The 17,318-nt window shown below is 33.4% G+C and overlaps 1 protein-coding gene across 1 annotated transcript in view; it reads left to right on the plus strand.

Annotated features, from left to right (window-relative positions):
• pk (prickle) overlaps positions 1 to 10,234 on the plus strand; it is a 58,341-nt gene extending 48,107 nt beyond the window's left edge. The window contains exons 4-5 of the mRNA XM_075313457.1: positions 2,573 to 2,776; positions 7,335 to 10,234. Coding sequence (XP_075169572.1) covers positions 2,573 to 2,776; positions 7,335 to 9,218 — 2,088 coding nt within the window. The 3' untranslated portion in view covers positions 9,219 to 10,234. The remainder of the gene's footprint in view (positions 1 to 2,572; positions 2,777 to 7,334) is intronic.
• The last annotated feature ends 7,084 nt before the right edge of the window (positions 10,235 to 17,318 follow it).

Below are 17,318 nucleotides of genomic sequence, written 5' to 3' on the forward strand. Positions count from 1 at the left end.
ACGTGGTCTTAGTATACGGTTTTTAACAACCATGCAAAAATTGGTCCATATCGGTCCATAATTATATATAGCCCCCATATAAACCGATCCCCAGATTTGACCTCCGGAGCCTCTTGGAGGGGCAAAATTCATCCGATCCGGTTGAAATTTGGTACCTGATGTTAGTTTACGGCCTCTAATAACCATGCAAAAATTGGTCCATATCTGTCCATAATTATATATAGCCCCCATATAAACCGATCCCCAGATTTGACCTCCGGAGCCTCTTGGAAGAGCAAAATTCATCCGATCCAGTTGAAATTTGGTACATGGTGTTAGTATATGGTCTCTAACAACCATGCAAAAATTGGTCCATATCGGTCCATAATTATATATAGTTCCCATATAAACCGTCCCCAGATTTGACGTCCGGAACCTCTTGGAGGAGCAAAAGTCATCCGATACGGTTGAAATTTGGTACATTTTGTCAATATATGGCCTCTAGCAGCCATGTAAAAATTGGTCCATATCGGTCTTTAGTTATATATAGCCGATGACTTATTACACAAAATTGGTCCATATCGCCAAAAATAATCTACCAAAACTTTATTTCCATAGAAAATTTTGTCAAATTTTATTACTATAGAAAGTTTTGTCAAAATTTCATTTCTATAGAAAGTTTTGTCAAAAGTTTATTTCTATACAAATGTTTGTCAAAATTTTATTTCCATAGAAAATTTTGTCAAATTTTTATTTCTATAGAAAATTTTGTAATCTACCAAAACTTTATTTCCATAGAAAATTTTGTCAAATTTTATTACTATAGAAAGTTTTGTTAAAATTTCATTTCTATAGAAAGTTTTGTCAAAAGTTTATTTCTATAGAAATGTTTGTCAAAATTTTATTTCTATAGAAAATTTTATAAAAAATTTATTTCTGTAGAAAATTTTGTCAACATTTTATTTCTATACAAAATTTTGTCAAAATTTTATTTCTATACAAAATTTTGTCAACATTTTATTTCTATAGGAATTTTTGTCAAAATTGTATTGCTATAGAAAATTTTGTCAACATTTTACTTCCATAGAAAATTTTGTCAATATTTTATTTCTATAGAAAATTTTGTCAACATTTTACTTCCATAGAAAATTTTGTCAACATTTTATTTCTATAGAAAATTTTGTCAAGTTTTTATTTCTATAGAAAATTTTGTCAAAATTTTATTTCTATAGAAAATTTTGTCAAACTGAATTATATATAAGTACGTCGGCCTTTTTTTGTTTAATATATACCCCTTATGGACTAACTTACAATTTAGAAGACAGTGTTAAAAAGTTTTACGATACCTTGCCATCGGCAAGTGTTATCGCAACCCAAGTAATTCGATTGTGGATGACAGCCTTTAGTAGAAGTTCCTACGCAATCCATGGTGGAGGGTACATAAGATTCGGCCTGGCCGAACTTACGGCCGTATATACTTGTTGCCACTAATTTCTTCTTATTATTGGTTTAATTTGTTTAACACGCACACGGCAGGTATGTATCGAATGCCACCAATGATATGATACCCTCTGCTCGTATTTTCCCATTTTGCTCTTCTATGTTTTTTTTTCTTTTGCTATATCCACATGTGGACATAATTCAAATTGCCAACTCAACAAAATTTTCCTAAACTTTTCCGGAGCTATTTTACACCATCAATAACAGAATCTAATCGAATTATAAGAAACTTCTCAACTAATGACATGGGTGTGGAATAACTATTGGCCATTATTTTCAGTCATCTAAGTAGATTAACCTCCTCCCCTGGCTCATTGGCAAACACCTTAACGCTTCTACAATGAGCAAACGAATCTGGCAACCAGTCCAAGACCCTGTTGTGAACATCTTAAGTCACAACTGTCAGCGAATAGAGTAGCAAGTGTGCCATGACATGTGTTTGAACGAATTGTTACATGGCCACCTACAAACTTCAAGTGGCCATGGAATGTCTATCTCTAGGAATGTGACAAGAAAGTAGCGACAACCTGCAACGACATAGAAATGCATAGGAAGCCAAAAAAAAAACTTAACTAAACTTGACTTTGTTAGTTACGAAGAACACCTCAAGACATGACTTGACCTCGACTAACTGAAGGGTAATTGAATGATTGTTGGTAGTAGGAGTACATGCTAGGCTAACATGGCCAACAATGGCTAACTGTGAATGCAATCCACGCCAAAGTTTATCCCCTTTTGTTGAAGTAAGGAGGTCTACTCTATTATTAAGACGGCCGTCGACGAACTGCAGAACTAAAACCCAGATAGACGAATGGTTTATGGAAAGTGTTGCCAGTCCGGGGAAGAGGGAGGTCAAATGTTAAAAGTTTTCTATAAAATTGTCAAGTGCTTTTTAACGAGCTCTTTCTTTTGTGATGCTTTCTTCGCATTGTTCTCAGTCATTTATTTTCTTTGGACAATTCGAAAAAAGTTTGTGATATGCAAAAGGATTTATGTTGAGAGTTATTTTTTTTTTTACTTTTTTCCTTCTGTGTAAATTTCGTAAGTTTTATGATTTATTAATTTAATATCTCTTTGGAAAATCTAATTTCAGTGCGATGATTTAATTTCTACCGGTGACATTGCAGTCTTCGCTTCACGTCTAGGACCCAATGCTTCCTGGCATCCTGGCTGCTTTATTTGTTGTGTGTGCCGTGAATTACTTGTCGATCTTATCTACTTTCATCGGGATGGACGTCTGTATTGTGGTCGACATCATGCGGAGACTTTGAAACCTCGCTGCTCAGCTTGTGATGAGGTAAGTTTCCTAGACATCTCTTCCAAAAGTGTCCGCAAAAGTTTCTTCGTCTGTGCTTTAATTGAGTTTGATGGAATTTTTCGTTGAATGTAAGCACGGAAAATTCAAATTCATTTTTTATTCACATTTGAGAAGCAAATATACCCAGTATAAATTATTTAAAATGAATTATAGTGATAGTTTAAAAGCATTAGATAGAGAAAAGTGAAAAGACCAGTTCGCTACTCATGGTCTTCCATTAATATTAGTTAGGAGGGCGGTATGATAAGTTCTAGCATACGAAAAAAGATGGGGTGGCTGGGGTATGGCCAGTCGCCTCTAGAGTGCCCATAAGGATCTACTCAATGTTTAGGCTGCTTATTATTATTATTTATTTACATAACATACACTCGCGAAAAGTGAAAATATATGAGAAATTTTCTTTGACATTAATTATTTTTTTTGTGTACGTTAGTTAAATGTACTAAAAAGGGGGAAAAATTATACACAAAAAAAAAAAAGCATACAGATTAATTAAATTCGTGTCTCCTATAAAATAGTTCAGAATTTCTTTCTATATCGTATGAAAATTGAACTAAATTGTATTTCACATTTTGAGATTTCCACAAAGCGTTGTTAAAACCAGGAAAATTTAATACCCTACTGTACTTTTTTTCACCAAATTACACCCTTCCATAGAAGAAGAATTTAACTAAAAGTAAAGAAGAGCATCATTGACGCCAAATCATTACCATTTTAACCATAGAGTAGTTCATTCTTACTACACGCTACAAAAAACAGTTTGGAAAACATAAAATTTTCAACTTTTGTCACAAAAAAAATCCTTTGTTACAAAATTTTTAGTTTTTCAATAAAAAAATTATTTTTGAACTTACAACACAGTTTTTCGTTTATAGCAAGCACTGTTCCTTTCTGACTTTAGGTCTTTAATAAGACACATTTTACAGTTTCATAGTAAAAATTTAATATAGTAGTATGTAGTGTTGAACATTTTTTCGGAATCTTCCAAACATATCTGGAATAAAAAAAATTCGAACTCACGGCTTTTGGTATGCAAGGTGACCCCACGACCTTTGGTATGAACAGTGCCCAACTAAATGTATGTTTCCGTTAAATAAAATTTGTTTAATCGGTTCGTGTGCGCCGAAAACTGTACTATATAAACAAAACTGTTCTACTCGACTACGTAGCCCAATGGATAGTGTGTTGGCTTACAAATTGCATAGCCCGGGGTTAGATTCTCCGTCCAGGCGAAAGGTAAAATTAAACAAAAAATAACATCGAATAATTTCTTCTACATTGTTTGTATTACAGAAAAGGGTGCTAAGAACTAAAAACCCTCGTAGAAGTGAGAAAGATGTGAGGGAAAATGCAGTTAGTCAGAAAAAAGATTGTTTTTTAAGTTAGTCTTTATGAAATTGTTTTTACATACTGGAAAAGAATATCACAAAAAGTATATACTTTTGTTCCAAATAAACTTCCCTACAGCGAAAAGCAAATGAGAAACAATCTTTGTTTGTCTAAAATTTCGGTTGGGAGGAAAGAATTATTTTTTTCCGTGTATTTTTGGGAATCGTACGAAAATGTTCATTTTCTTTAGTTCATATTGAACTTATGTGTGTGGTCATTGAACTTTATTTATTTATTTATTTAAGCCTATCCTGTACAACAAGATTAAAGTCTTATAATTAAAGTACAGGAATTTTAATAAAAAACAATATCCGTTATAAATGTAAAAAGCAAAAATGAATCATGACTTTATACCCACGGTTAGTTCATAAAATTATTGAAACCTACCTAAAAAAATCGAAAATTTCATTGGGCAGTGGAAAATTTCGCAAAAAATAATAAAATCTAACTACAAACAAATAATTCTTTTGCAATAAAAATAAGCTAAATTTGGTGTTAGTTTCATTACGGCATTTTTTTTCTGTGTATCTTCGGCTCGAATTATGGCCTCCAAACGCGGACAAAGCCATTACACGTTGCACGTTGGTTTTTGTGGTATTTTGGCCCATTTCCGGCGAAGCATTTGAGTTAATCAACACTTAAGTAATTTTTTCCAACCTCACTGTTAGAAAAATATGTTTTTCATATGTTCCGATATAAACAAAATGTGTGTTCGGGCACAATTTTAAAACACAATATATTTAAGTGCACATATGTAATGTTCCTAAACTAACACTAAATGTTTGGGACATCTATGTTAATATGTTAGAATATATTATGTTTGGGGCATGAATGTTTCATAAAAATCATATGTGTGAATGCAAACATATATAAATTTACAAATTTCGACTAAAAATACATACGTTGTGATATTTTATTCAAAGTGACAGAGAGAGAAAGAAATTGAGATGGAAATCGGGAGAGTTGACGAAAGATATCAACATAACCCAGCGAAAGAATCAAAAGATAACAATTTATGTGAAACCGCTTGTATGTTGTTTTGGAAAACTGTATTATGATAAGGCCAAAAATTTGATATGCTTAAGTCTAAATATTATTTAATTTGAATAAAGAGAATAGTCATTCGGAACCAAGAATAGACATTTGAAAAACAAACAGCATATGTTTTCGCCTTGAGAGCAACATTTTATGCATGTGTTTTGTTTATCATTTTGGCATTATGGGCACAATTTTTATCTTGGTTCGTTAAAAGAAATCAGGGTTCTTCATAAAATAACGAAAGGGCACTATACTCTTTTTAGAGTTGGGACAGTAAAATGAAATAAGGAGGAAATAGTGAAAAATTACACAGTAAAATGTATAAAAACAAAGTTTAGTTCCTCTTTATTAATAAGTAGTCCACGAGGAGTTGACGGACACCTTCAAATATAATAGCGGGCATTAAGTTCGAGTTTTGCAGCTAAAACAATTTAAAAAGTTTTTTTTTTTTTAAATGAATTATTAAAGAAAAATAAAAGGAATTTTAGAGCGATGGTGTTAAATGCTAGTAAAAAACTGTTCACGCCTAAATAAATTTATGTTTATATTATAAAATTATTTATGTATGTTTATACTCGACTCCACGTTCTTCTTTTGTTAGAGTTTTTGAATTCCTTCCAAATTTTAAAGTTTTGTACCAAAATCAGTTTTTTTGTTACAAAATTGTTATTTTTGCAATAAAAAAATAATATTTTATCCAAAAATCAGTCAATTTCGTTTATATCAAGCACTGTTACTGACTATAAATCTTTAATAACCCACATTTCGAAGTTTCATTATAAAAATTTAATATAGTATAAATATAAATGTGTAAATTAAAAAAAAAAGTGTTCGGTCGGAGCAGGGATTGAACCCACGACCCTTTGCATGCAAGGCAGACATGCTAACCACTGCTCCACGTGGCAAACAAATGTATGTTTCTGTTAAATAATCTTATGTTTGAATGGGCTCGTGGGCGCTGCAAACTATGCTATATAAATGTAACTTATAACGATAATTATCTACTGGTGATTATAACAACTACGTAGTCCAGTGGATAGTGTGTTGGCTTACAAACTGTATGGTCCTCGGTTCGATTCTCCGTGCAGGCGAAAGGTAACATTTAAAAAAATTATAAAAGTGAATAATTTCTTCAACATTATTTGTATTACAGAAAAAGGTTGCAAGAACTAAAATATTTCGTGGAAGTGAAAATTACGAGTATGTTAGGCAATGAGCACAATCGTCTTTGGGAAAAATTCTTCCAAGCATATAATATTTTTGGGCTCAAAATGCTTCCAAACATATAATATGTTCACATAAAACAAACATATTAATGTTTCGGCAGTCTCCAATAATATATGTGCTTCCTGCAAAATATGTTTGGAACATATGTTAAAGAAGCGAATTTTTTTGAGGGTGCTTACTCTACAAAATGTTTCAAACGGAAAAATCCAACGAATTGATATCCGGAGATTTTCGTGGCCATTGTGCAGTAGAAATGAAGCGAAGAACCTCCCTTTACTTATATATTACTTAACATTTTCCTATGTTTATGTACCACTATAACATATTTGCTTTAGGTTAGGTTAAGGTTAAAGTGGCAGCCCGATTAAATTTCAGGCTCACTTAGACTATTCAGTCCATTGCTTTAAGTACCACAATAATATAGCTCCACAATATTCTTGTGGTACTTGGACACAACTGGAAATTGTTTGTTGTTCCTCAAGGTTAACGCAGCGAGGATTTTCCATAATGCGTTTAGGACTATTTTCCTTCGACCCGACCCGACTCGGTATTGGTTTTTGATTTCTTTCGTTTTATTCCAAATATTCCATTTTGCTGACATGCTTTATCAATATCTCTCTTGTCTGTTGAATCTCAATCATGTCTGCATCAGAAATTTAATGATGCAAAACTTTTGCAATCTCACGAACTCAATGTGAGTGAACACCACTTCCCAGTAGATATTTCCCGCTTACCATGTCATCCTGCAGCTTTATCCTTAGTATGCCAGTCCAACAAACAGGACAACTTATTCCATCAAAACTCAATGCATCGAAGAAACTACCCAAAATGTAACGGAATAATAAAAGTTTTCATATTTTTGTTCCTGTTTTTTATTTTGCAGATTATCCTGGCCGATGAATGCACCGAAGCTGAAGGACGTGCATGGCATATGAATCATTTCGCTTGCCAGGAGTGCGATAAGCAATTGGGTGGACAAAGGTACATTATGCGTGAGGGCAAACCCTATTGTCTGCTGTGCTTCGATGCAATGTTCGCTGAATACTGTGATTTCTGCGGCGAAGCCATTGGTGTAGATCAAGGACAAATGAGTCATGACGGCCAACATTGGCATGCCACCGATGAATGCTTCTCGTGCAACACATGTCGCTGTACACTGCTGGGACGTGCATTCCTGCCCAGACGCGGATCCATCTACTGTTCAATAGCCTGCAGTAAAGGTGAGCCACCAACACCCTCGGACAGTTCTGGTACCGGCATGTATACCACACCCACCCCACCCACTCAGAGAGTAAGGCCACAGACGCGTATACCGTCAAGTCATGCCTCAAGTTCGCCGCCAATGTCACCGTTGCAACAACAGCAGCATCAACAAAACTTCAATAATGCCATGTATCAGCTCCAGAGCCAGCAAATAGCGGCAGGTATTTCCAATAGCAGTAGTGTCAACGTTGCTGGTGGTGTAGGAGGATCCAATGTGGGGTTGGTGGCAATATCAACCTCTTCGGATGGTGCTAAACAAAGTTACCCAACATCAGATTCCGATGCAGGTGTTGTCAAAGACATGGAACACACTGCTGGTGATTTCACGGACTTTTCGGGTGGCATTAACTCCTCATCATCGCAGAACATGTCACCGTTAACCTCACCGGGGGAATTCAATCACATGATGCCAAAGCCAATGGAATTGAAACGGGATGGACCATACAACTTCAATGAAATGGCTCTCAATTTGGATTCGACCTGGCCCACCAAACCGCTATTGACAGGGGCCAATAGCTACAACCTGCAGAGGCAATTACATCAGATAACTGAAATTGAGAACACCAAGACTTCCAGTATGCCCGAGTTATCGATACAAACTAATCCCCCATTACCTCAAACGACGATGCCAGGCATGAGTCAGCACTATGGTGGTTCCTTGCATGGACCCGAATACTCGCAACCTCTGCATCATAATCAACAGAATCCTGTGAGCTCAGCTCCTCCCTCTGAAGTTCCAGATTTACCAACACCCAATTTGTCAGTGGCCTCGACAGCTTTGCCACCTGAACTTATGGGTTCACCCACAGCCTCGGCAGGTGAGCGCTCCATAGTATCACATCAGTCGGGACAGTCGGGCACAAATCCACCCATACACCCAGTGTCCATATTGAGTGGAGCCTCTTCATCATCACCCATGAGTGGAGGTGGTGAAAGTAAAAAGGCGAAAGGTGTACGATTTGAAGGCATACCCACCAGCACAGACACACTACCACGATCGCGCAGTTATTCAGGCAATGGGGCTGGCACCAATCGCAGCAATGACAACGGTGGCAATGCCTCTGAGAGCCAACGACATGGCGGCCATTCTTCACGCCGACGACGACGAAGAAAATCTCATCGCTCCGGCAGTGGTCATCGCTCAAATTCAACCAGTCGAGCCGACACCTACACCACCGCCCAACCTTTGTCATCCTCGTACCAGGGACCACCATCGCTGTTGCAGACAGCCTCACTGGATCCCACCCGTCACCATCACTCATCGCAAACAGCCATGTCTGCTCTTGGTCAACGTGATGATGAATCGGACGATGCGTCCAGTGTGTGCTCGACCTGTTCGTCCAGTTCCTCAAGTTCGGAAGACTATATGATGTATCAACTGCCCCAACGACGTCATTATGGCGGCGTACGCGTTAGTTATGTGCCAAATGACGCCTTGGCCTACGATCGTAAGCGCAAACCATCCGATGCCAATGATAAGGACAAAAACTGCATCATATCATGATTTACGCGAGCTCGCTTGCACATGGGTGCGTACATGAGATTGGGCGAAGTAGCAGCAAACGCACGCACCATCAGCCTCCTTAACAGCCTCCACAAAATTGCCACTGCCGTGGTTGTGGCAAGCACACTATCTTAGCCGCCACTATAATTTATGCTCTTGGAAGCAGCAACATATCAATTAAGGTCTTGCGTTGTATTTTTGTTTTCTTTCTTTCTATCTTTATTGCCCACCAATTTGATTTTTGTTTAGCTTGTCTTTGCCAGCTATATTTTTTATTTTATTTTCAAATTATTTATAACAGAAATTATCAGACAACCAGACTGGTAGTTTAGGCCAACTTGACCGTCATTAACTGGCCACTGTACATGCAATGCTAAAAAAAAATAATAAGTATTGGCATAATTTACGCAACGATTGCCTATGGCAAAATTTAGAGTTTATGTTTTTTTTTCAGAAATCACCCAGTCGATTCGATATTTGTTAGAGTCCATTTTATTTCAACGCAATGTGGGAATAATGCTTAGGAAACGACAGAGTAGAATAAAAATTATTCTTAAACAAGAAAACGAAAAAAACAATTAAAGAAAGTCTAAAGTCGGGCGGGGCCGACTATATTATACCCTTCACCAATTTTCAAATTTGATGTTCAAATTTGATGAGACCTCCATCTATATTTGGGCCGATTTCTGTGAAACTCGGAACGTTTTTGCAAATTTTTTTTTCCACGCGTTTGTAGCAGTTATTTAAATATGCGTTTGGATTTTGAAATATTTTTGAAAATATTGGGCGAACTTATGTATGTGAGCTATATTTAAATCAGAACCAGTTTAAACCAAAATCGGTCCAAAATTTTAGTGTTCAATATTTGATGATTTACAACATTTGCCCAAGTTGGGCATACATTTATGCTTTAGGCCATATTTAGCATCCCAGTAAAAAAAGCGTCGCCAAAAAAGTAGTGAAAATGTTCTTCTTGAATCCGGAAGTGGCGCAAAATTAGCGCAGAAGTGATGATTTTAACATGGGTTTGTCATAGGACGGATGTGCACCATTTCAACAGCTGTTGCACTGAATTTGCATCACTTCTTAAGGTGTGATGCGAATCCAGTGATTTGGATGTGAATAAGCAAATTTTGTGATATTTTGACGAATAAATATTTTTTAAAAATTTTTATGATTTTTAATGCATTATAACGCTTGTCTGGAACGTTTTGCACCAAATATTTTCAAATATTTTTTTGTGCCTTAAGAAGAACTTCCAAATTTTTTTGCTGGGATACTTAGCAGGAATATCAATTCAACACAGAATTTTTTCTGATTTAATTACGAAATTAACTTATACGAGTAATTGTTTTAATTCAAATTGTTTCAATCACGAAAATGATAGTCTAAGTAAAAGTAAATATATTTGATTAAACAATTAATTGATTTCTTTGACAACTTCAATTAATATTTTAATGGGTTCAATTAAAAATTTAATTGCTTTTGGTCGCACGCCTCATTAATATTTTAAATGAGGCATTCAATTATTGTTTAGATTTTTATTTATTTATAATTATTTTATCATGAGATGAAATAATTTTCTGTAAATTTATGAAATTATACTTTCATTTAATGAATCATTGAATAGGTAGTAAACTTATTATTTCCGAACAAAGTTTACACTTATATTTTTAATTTGAAATATTTTTTTATTGAATTAAAATATTAAACGGGATAATTAATATTTTAATTAAAAACTTTCAATCTTTTTCTTAACTGACTATATTGTTAAGCTTGAAAATATATACAATTAATTTTATAATTAAATTAAAAAGTTAATTTTTTCATTGATTGCGTTTTCAACTAATTCATTTATTAATTTTCAACTAATTGGAATAATTTTGGTGATATTTGTTTCTGTGTACTCTTTCAGAAAAATATCAAATCAATTGGAGTAAAATCTCCTCGAGATCGGTTGTATAAATAAAAAAAATTGTTGAGTTTTTAAAAAATATTACGCGAGCTCATCTCTATTCAAAAAAGTTTGAATTAAAACTGAATTACAAAGTTTTAGCAAAATATTCCTTGCCTTATCCAAATTATTGTTCACACGCTAAATGTGCGGTATTGACAATGTAGCTGGTGCAACGAGGAGTTACTCTACGGTCTGCAATATTCTCGGAATTTAGAAGATTACAACGTTAGACAAGAAACAATTATATTTGCAACACCTGCATGTGGGATGTATGAAACATCCCAATTTAGGAAAGACAATTAATTATGGTCACATAAGATATCTTCCGTATTAACTCTTCCCCCATTAAATTCGAACGTCCGTTTTTGAACTATTAAGCATATCTTGAACATCTCTAAAGGTAATTTAGGAATTTCGATTTGCGTGTTTTGGTTTGAAAATGATATAGTTTACTATAAAAAATACTATTAATGAAATTATTAAATATTACAAAATTAATGAAATGGAATAGGAAAACATATATATATGACTTTAGTAATTTCATTTGGTCTGTATTATTATTTTAAAGTTACTTTATCATTAGTAGTGAAAGTATTTCTTTTATGTTCATTGGGTTTATCTTAAATTGAAAAAGTGGAGGTAGAGGGTTGGAATAAGAAATTTCTTTTGAAAAATATGTTCTATCTTGACTTCGTATTGAAACATTATTATGCTTAACCAAAAAGGTGCCGCTTAGTGGGAGATTCTGTCCATTCACAATAAATTGTCCTTTGAATTGATTTAAAAACAATAGATTTCCATTTGTTTCCTGCACCTCACGAAGTGGTTGTCTTCTGTTACTCTAGAGTTAATTGTCTTAGCCTGTGCGTATTCTGAAAACTGGCCTGTTAAATCAGTTACGAAATTTGGGTAAATTTGTTGTCCTGATTCAAGGAGCCCATCTGATTCTCTAAGATTCTAAGGCCCCTTTTATCAGCGTAATGATTTACAAGGCAATTAGAAATTACCTTCCAGTTAAGTTGGGTATTGTAAGATTCCAGGATAGCGTCAGCTTCTCCGGTAATTTTGTATTTAATTGCATGTATAATAAAATAATATTTTCTACGTTCTTTTCCCATGAGCCAAATTGTCCTGGTTGTCCAGAAAACTCTCTACCTACATTTCACAATGTCTGGTATCTTATCGTCGTCATTGTTTATTCTTCCAAAGTCTATATTCGGCAGTTGTATAATTTGCTCCGTCCGAGTCTGATATTGGACAACAGCTTGTTCCAATTGGGGAATACGTTCCTTATTTGATCAAAATATAACTCTGAACCTCCATACTAACATTTATGTTTTGGGAAATATCTCCAGTATTCAAAACTGGTGGCTTCAGGGTTAGACATTTTTATACTTTTACAAAATTTAGTCCAAAAAAATATGATCCTTTAACAAGATTAATCACTTTCCAAAAGAAAGCAATAAATATTATAAACCAAATTATGTTTGTTTAGAACATAAAATTATATTTAAAAAAAAAAAAAATTATTAATTCAATATTTATGAGAAGATACATAAATTTCGTATAAAATATTGAATATTTTTTTCTTAATTCTATTCATGCGTTTTGAAAGAAAGTTGATCAATTTTCTTAAATTTATATTACCTTATGGTATTTTATAAATCTTGATTTTGTTTTTCAATAATTGAGAACAGCATTATTACATACAAGTATTTTCTTAAAAATATTTTTGTATTTCTAAAAAATTGTTTCTTTTGTCAATACGTAATCGTATCACTTTAATATTGTTAATATTCTTTTTCTTAGATTTCTTTCTTTGGTTTACATTTACACGTGTTACTTTAATATTCTTTCGTTACATTGTTTTGTTACCTTAAAACATTTTTGCTTTTTTCACTGCATTGGATTCGTATTTTCAATAATTTTTAATTTTCAATTCTACAGCGTTACCTTAAATATTTTTCTTCTGTTTTAATATTTCTTAAACATTTTCTTAATTTTCTATATTTTTTATTTCAATAATTTTTTTCTTTCCTTTTTAAATTTTCAATATTTTTTTTATTTCGATAATTTTTCAATTTCAATATTTTTTTAATTCTTTTATATTTTTTAACTTTCGATATTTATGATTTTCCATATTTTTGACTTATTGAAATTATTCTTAAACTTGTCCCAACCTTACTGCTGGGGTTGACCATTTTAGGCATTAATGGCCTACTCTAGGCCCAGTTAGTACGTAACTATTTTTCATATACCTATAATAGTGACATGTGATATTATTTGCGCACATCACTAACATCGTTGGTCGAGTCCGCTTTGCACTAGGAACAGCTGGTTACTTACTGCGTTCTCCGGCTACTTTATACTGTAGACAATCGGCTTACTGCGGTCAGACTGTGCAGGCCCCACGTTGGGCGCCAATTAAAAAACCTTATTGTTTCTTCTTTTGTGTTTTTAAAAAATATTACGCGAGCTCGTCTTAATTTGATAAAGTTTGAATTAAAACTGAATTACAAAGTATTAGCAAAAGATTCCTTGCTAATCCAAATTATTATTTACATGCTAAATGTGCGGTGTTGACAATATTGCAGATGCAACGATAAGTTGCTCTATGGTTTGCAATATTCTCCGAACGTAGAAGATTACAAGTGGAAAGGAAATAATTAAATTTGCAACACCTGTATGTGGCATATGTGAAGCAATGAAAAATGAATTTCTGCGAATTTAGGAAAGACAATTAATTATGGCCACATACAATATTTTGCGTATTTGCTTATATTATTGAAGCTATATTTAAACATGTCCTGATTTGTATGAAACTTAGCACACGTATCCAGAATATTGTTCCTACGTTAATTTACCGATTATCTGTCTGCGAACACATTTTCGCAATCAAAGTCTAGGTCGCAGTTTGATTGTGGAAGAAATTGGTTCAGTTTTAGATATAGCTTTCGCTCCATATACCCTTATTTATGGTCCAGATTTGTTTCATATATTGCAAAAGGAGTACAAGTGAAAGTGTCCTTAATTGTGTCAAATTTGATATGAATATCTCCCATACTATTAAAACGTCATTAGCCGATTTAACGATGTGCGTCTATATACTTGTTTTGGATTCGCTTAGATTTAGATAAATCTCCTATCTACATTCAATACTCGATATGCGCGTGAGTGAAATTTCACTCACAATCACGCACGATTCACGACAAATTCCCGAGACTCACGACATTTTCCAACCGGGAGAGAGCAAAGGTAATAACATTCCAAAATAGATGTTAGTTCGACAGTTGAATTAATTCCAGTTAACATTCGAGCAAGAATTAAATCTTGATTTTTGTTCATTAGCAGAAATTTTATTCACGCACATTCACGAACCGATTTTATTTCTGACGCACGACATATTTCGTTTAGTCGCATTCACGCACATCCACGAAAGCTGATTTGGATTTTGTTCACGACTCGCGTGATTCACGCGTGAATCACAGGTGTCACGAAAATTTCGTGTCAAGCGCACACCTCTACTCGCTTTGTTTTTTCGCTACATGTGCTGACTTCGCTTGAAATCAACTCAGATGAAGGTACACTGAAAAAAATATTGTCGTGAGGTCAAAGATTTCATGTCTTTAAAATACGAATACAAATTTTGCTTAGCATAGAAGACGCATTTCTCTAAAATAAAGTTATTTTCCTTGTCCAAAAGTCGATAAACTTTTCAATGAAGTCGTATTGTCCTTATAATTAAGTGATTTGACTTAAAAATGGGTATCTTAACATGAAACAAAAAATTTATAGGCTAAGGTCAACTTGACTTTAATAATTCAGAAAAGACAAAAATCTCTTTGTCTTACATGTATTCTCCGATTCTTTGGCTCAGAATCAATACCAAATATTTTAAAGTAAAGACAAAATCTTTGGAACCGAGTATGCTTTTTTTTTCAGTGTACTTGTTATTCTACTGAATGTTGCAGGGTATAACTTTAACGAATTTATACTTTCGTTGCTTGTTTTTGATATGTAACTGCTTATTTCACGCAATACCCTTCGTGACGCTAATTACCAATGGTTGTCGGATGATTTCTGTAAATATTTCTTCTTTGTTTGCTGTTAATTTAAAAATTACTTTGTATTAAAATTAAATTTTATTCTTAAGAAAATAAAATCATGTACACTTAGATATGAGTACCAAATCTAATTTAGCAATTCGTTTAAATGAAATCTTTACTATTATTGATAAATTAAGTTCTGATTAAATAGATGATTTGTGAAGAATTTTTTCCTATGCAGTTTTTGAAATCTGCAAGAGAAAATTCTTATGAAGTAATAAAATAATGTAAATACTTATTCATTTAATTCATATGGAAATGCTCTATGCAAAGATAACTTTTGTATTTGCATATGCAACTAAGAAAAAGTAAATACAAAGCAAAAAGTACAATCTTGAAGTAAGTAAATAAGTACGGACTACTTATTCGTAAAATAAAAGTTGAACAAATATTTACCCTGTAGAGTTTAAAATGAAAACTAAGAAAGAAATATCCTTCAAAATGTTTCCTCCTTAAAAATGATGATGATAATAATAATTATTAACTCAATTACATACACACATACTCAAATATATACATATATACACACACACATATTCTTGCATAAGCAAATAAATTCTATAAGTTTTAACGACCATACATACATATGAATAGCAAAGCAAAGCAATAATTTTTAATGATAGACCATAAGAGAAATAATTTTTGTATCTAATATATTTTTGTATCCTTTTAGTACAGTCCTATAATTTATTTAAACAATTTTGTATTATGTCTATATGTAAGAATAAGAAAACTGATAAGATTTTAAGAATATTACGATATATATATAGGAAACACACACATACACCTAAACTAACATACATGTATTGTAGAGAATATATTTTTGAGAATGTTAAACTGCAAAAAAATATATATATTAAAATCTTTTAAAAAATGTTTACACAAATTATAAAGTAACCTTACTGACCTAGGCTAAGTACTAACTGAAATCGAAATATGAATAAAACATAATCAATTAACGAAAATACAAAATTAAATTTGTTGTTGTCGTTTTTATTTTTTTTTTTTTTATTTTACAACTTGTCTATAATTATTCTCATTTGGGTGATAGGATAATATAAATAAAATCGAGCCAACCAAACTAAAAAAATTTTTAAAAACTAAAGTTTAATTCTTTGTCGTTAGGGCTGTAGAGTCGATTCAATTTTGCTCGACTCCGGATCCAACTCCAGCATTTCTTATTAGACTCCATGTGGTGTACCTAAGTATCATTTTAAAAGTATTCCAAATGTAATTTTAAGGTGTAGTGTTCCAAAAATAGACCCATAAAAGTATCCTATTTTGCCATAGGTGTTTATATGTCCAAAAGAACTTCCAGAAGTAAAATCCTGGTATTAATCTATAAAAAATAAATGTATATAATAAAGAAAAATACACAAAAATCAAAATGTCGGGCTAATCAGATAGAAAGTTTAGATGTTAAAAAATTTAATGTGTCGCATATATAAAGGGTGATTCTTTTGAGGTTAGGATTTTCATGCATTAGTATTTGACAGATCACGTGGGATTTCAGACATGGTGTCAAAGAGAAAGATGCTCAGTATGCTTTGACATTTCATCATGAATAGACTTACTAACGAGCAACGCTTGCAAATCATTGAATTTTATTACCAAAATCAGTGGCAGAAAATCCGCTTTTTTATCGACAAATTTTGTTCAGCGATGAGGCTCATTTCTGGTTGAATGGCTACGTAAATAAGCAAAATTGCCGCATTTGGAGTGAAGAGCAACCAGAAGCCGTTCAAGAACTGCCCATGCATCCCGAAAAATGCACTGTTTGGTGTGGTTTGTACGCTGGTGGAATCATTGGACCGTATTTTTTCAAAGATGCTGTTGGACGCAACGTTACGGTGAATGGCGATCGCTATCGTTCGATGCTAACAAACTTTTTGTTGCCAAAAATGGAAGAACTGAACTTGGTTGACATGTGGTTTCAACAAGATGGCGCTACATGCCACACAGCTCGCGATTCTATGGCCATTTTGAGGGAAAACTTCGGAGAACAATTCATCTCAAGAAATGGACCGGTAAGTTGGC

This window comes from Haematobia irritans, chromosome 5, assembly GCF_050003625.1.
Source record: "Haematobia irritans isolate KBUSLIRL chromosome 5, ASM5000362v1, whole genome shotgun sequence".
NCBI classification, from domain to species: Eukaryota; Metazoa; Arthropoda; class Insecta; order Diptera; family Muscidae; genus Haematobia; species Haematobia irritans.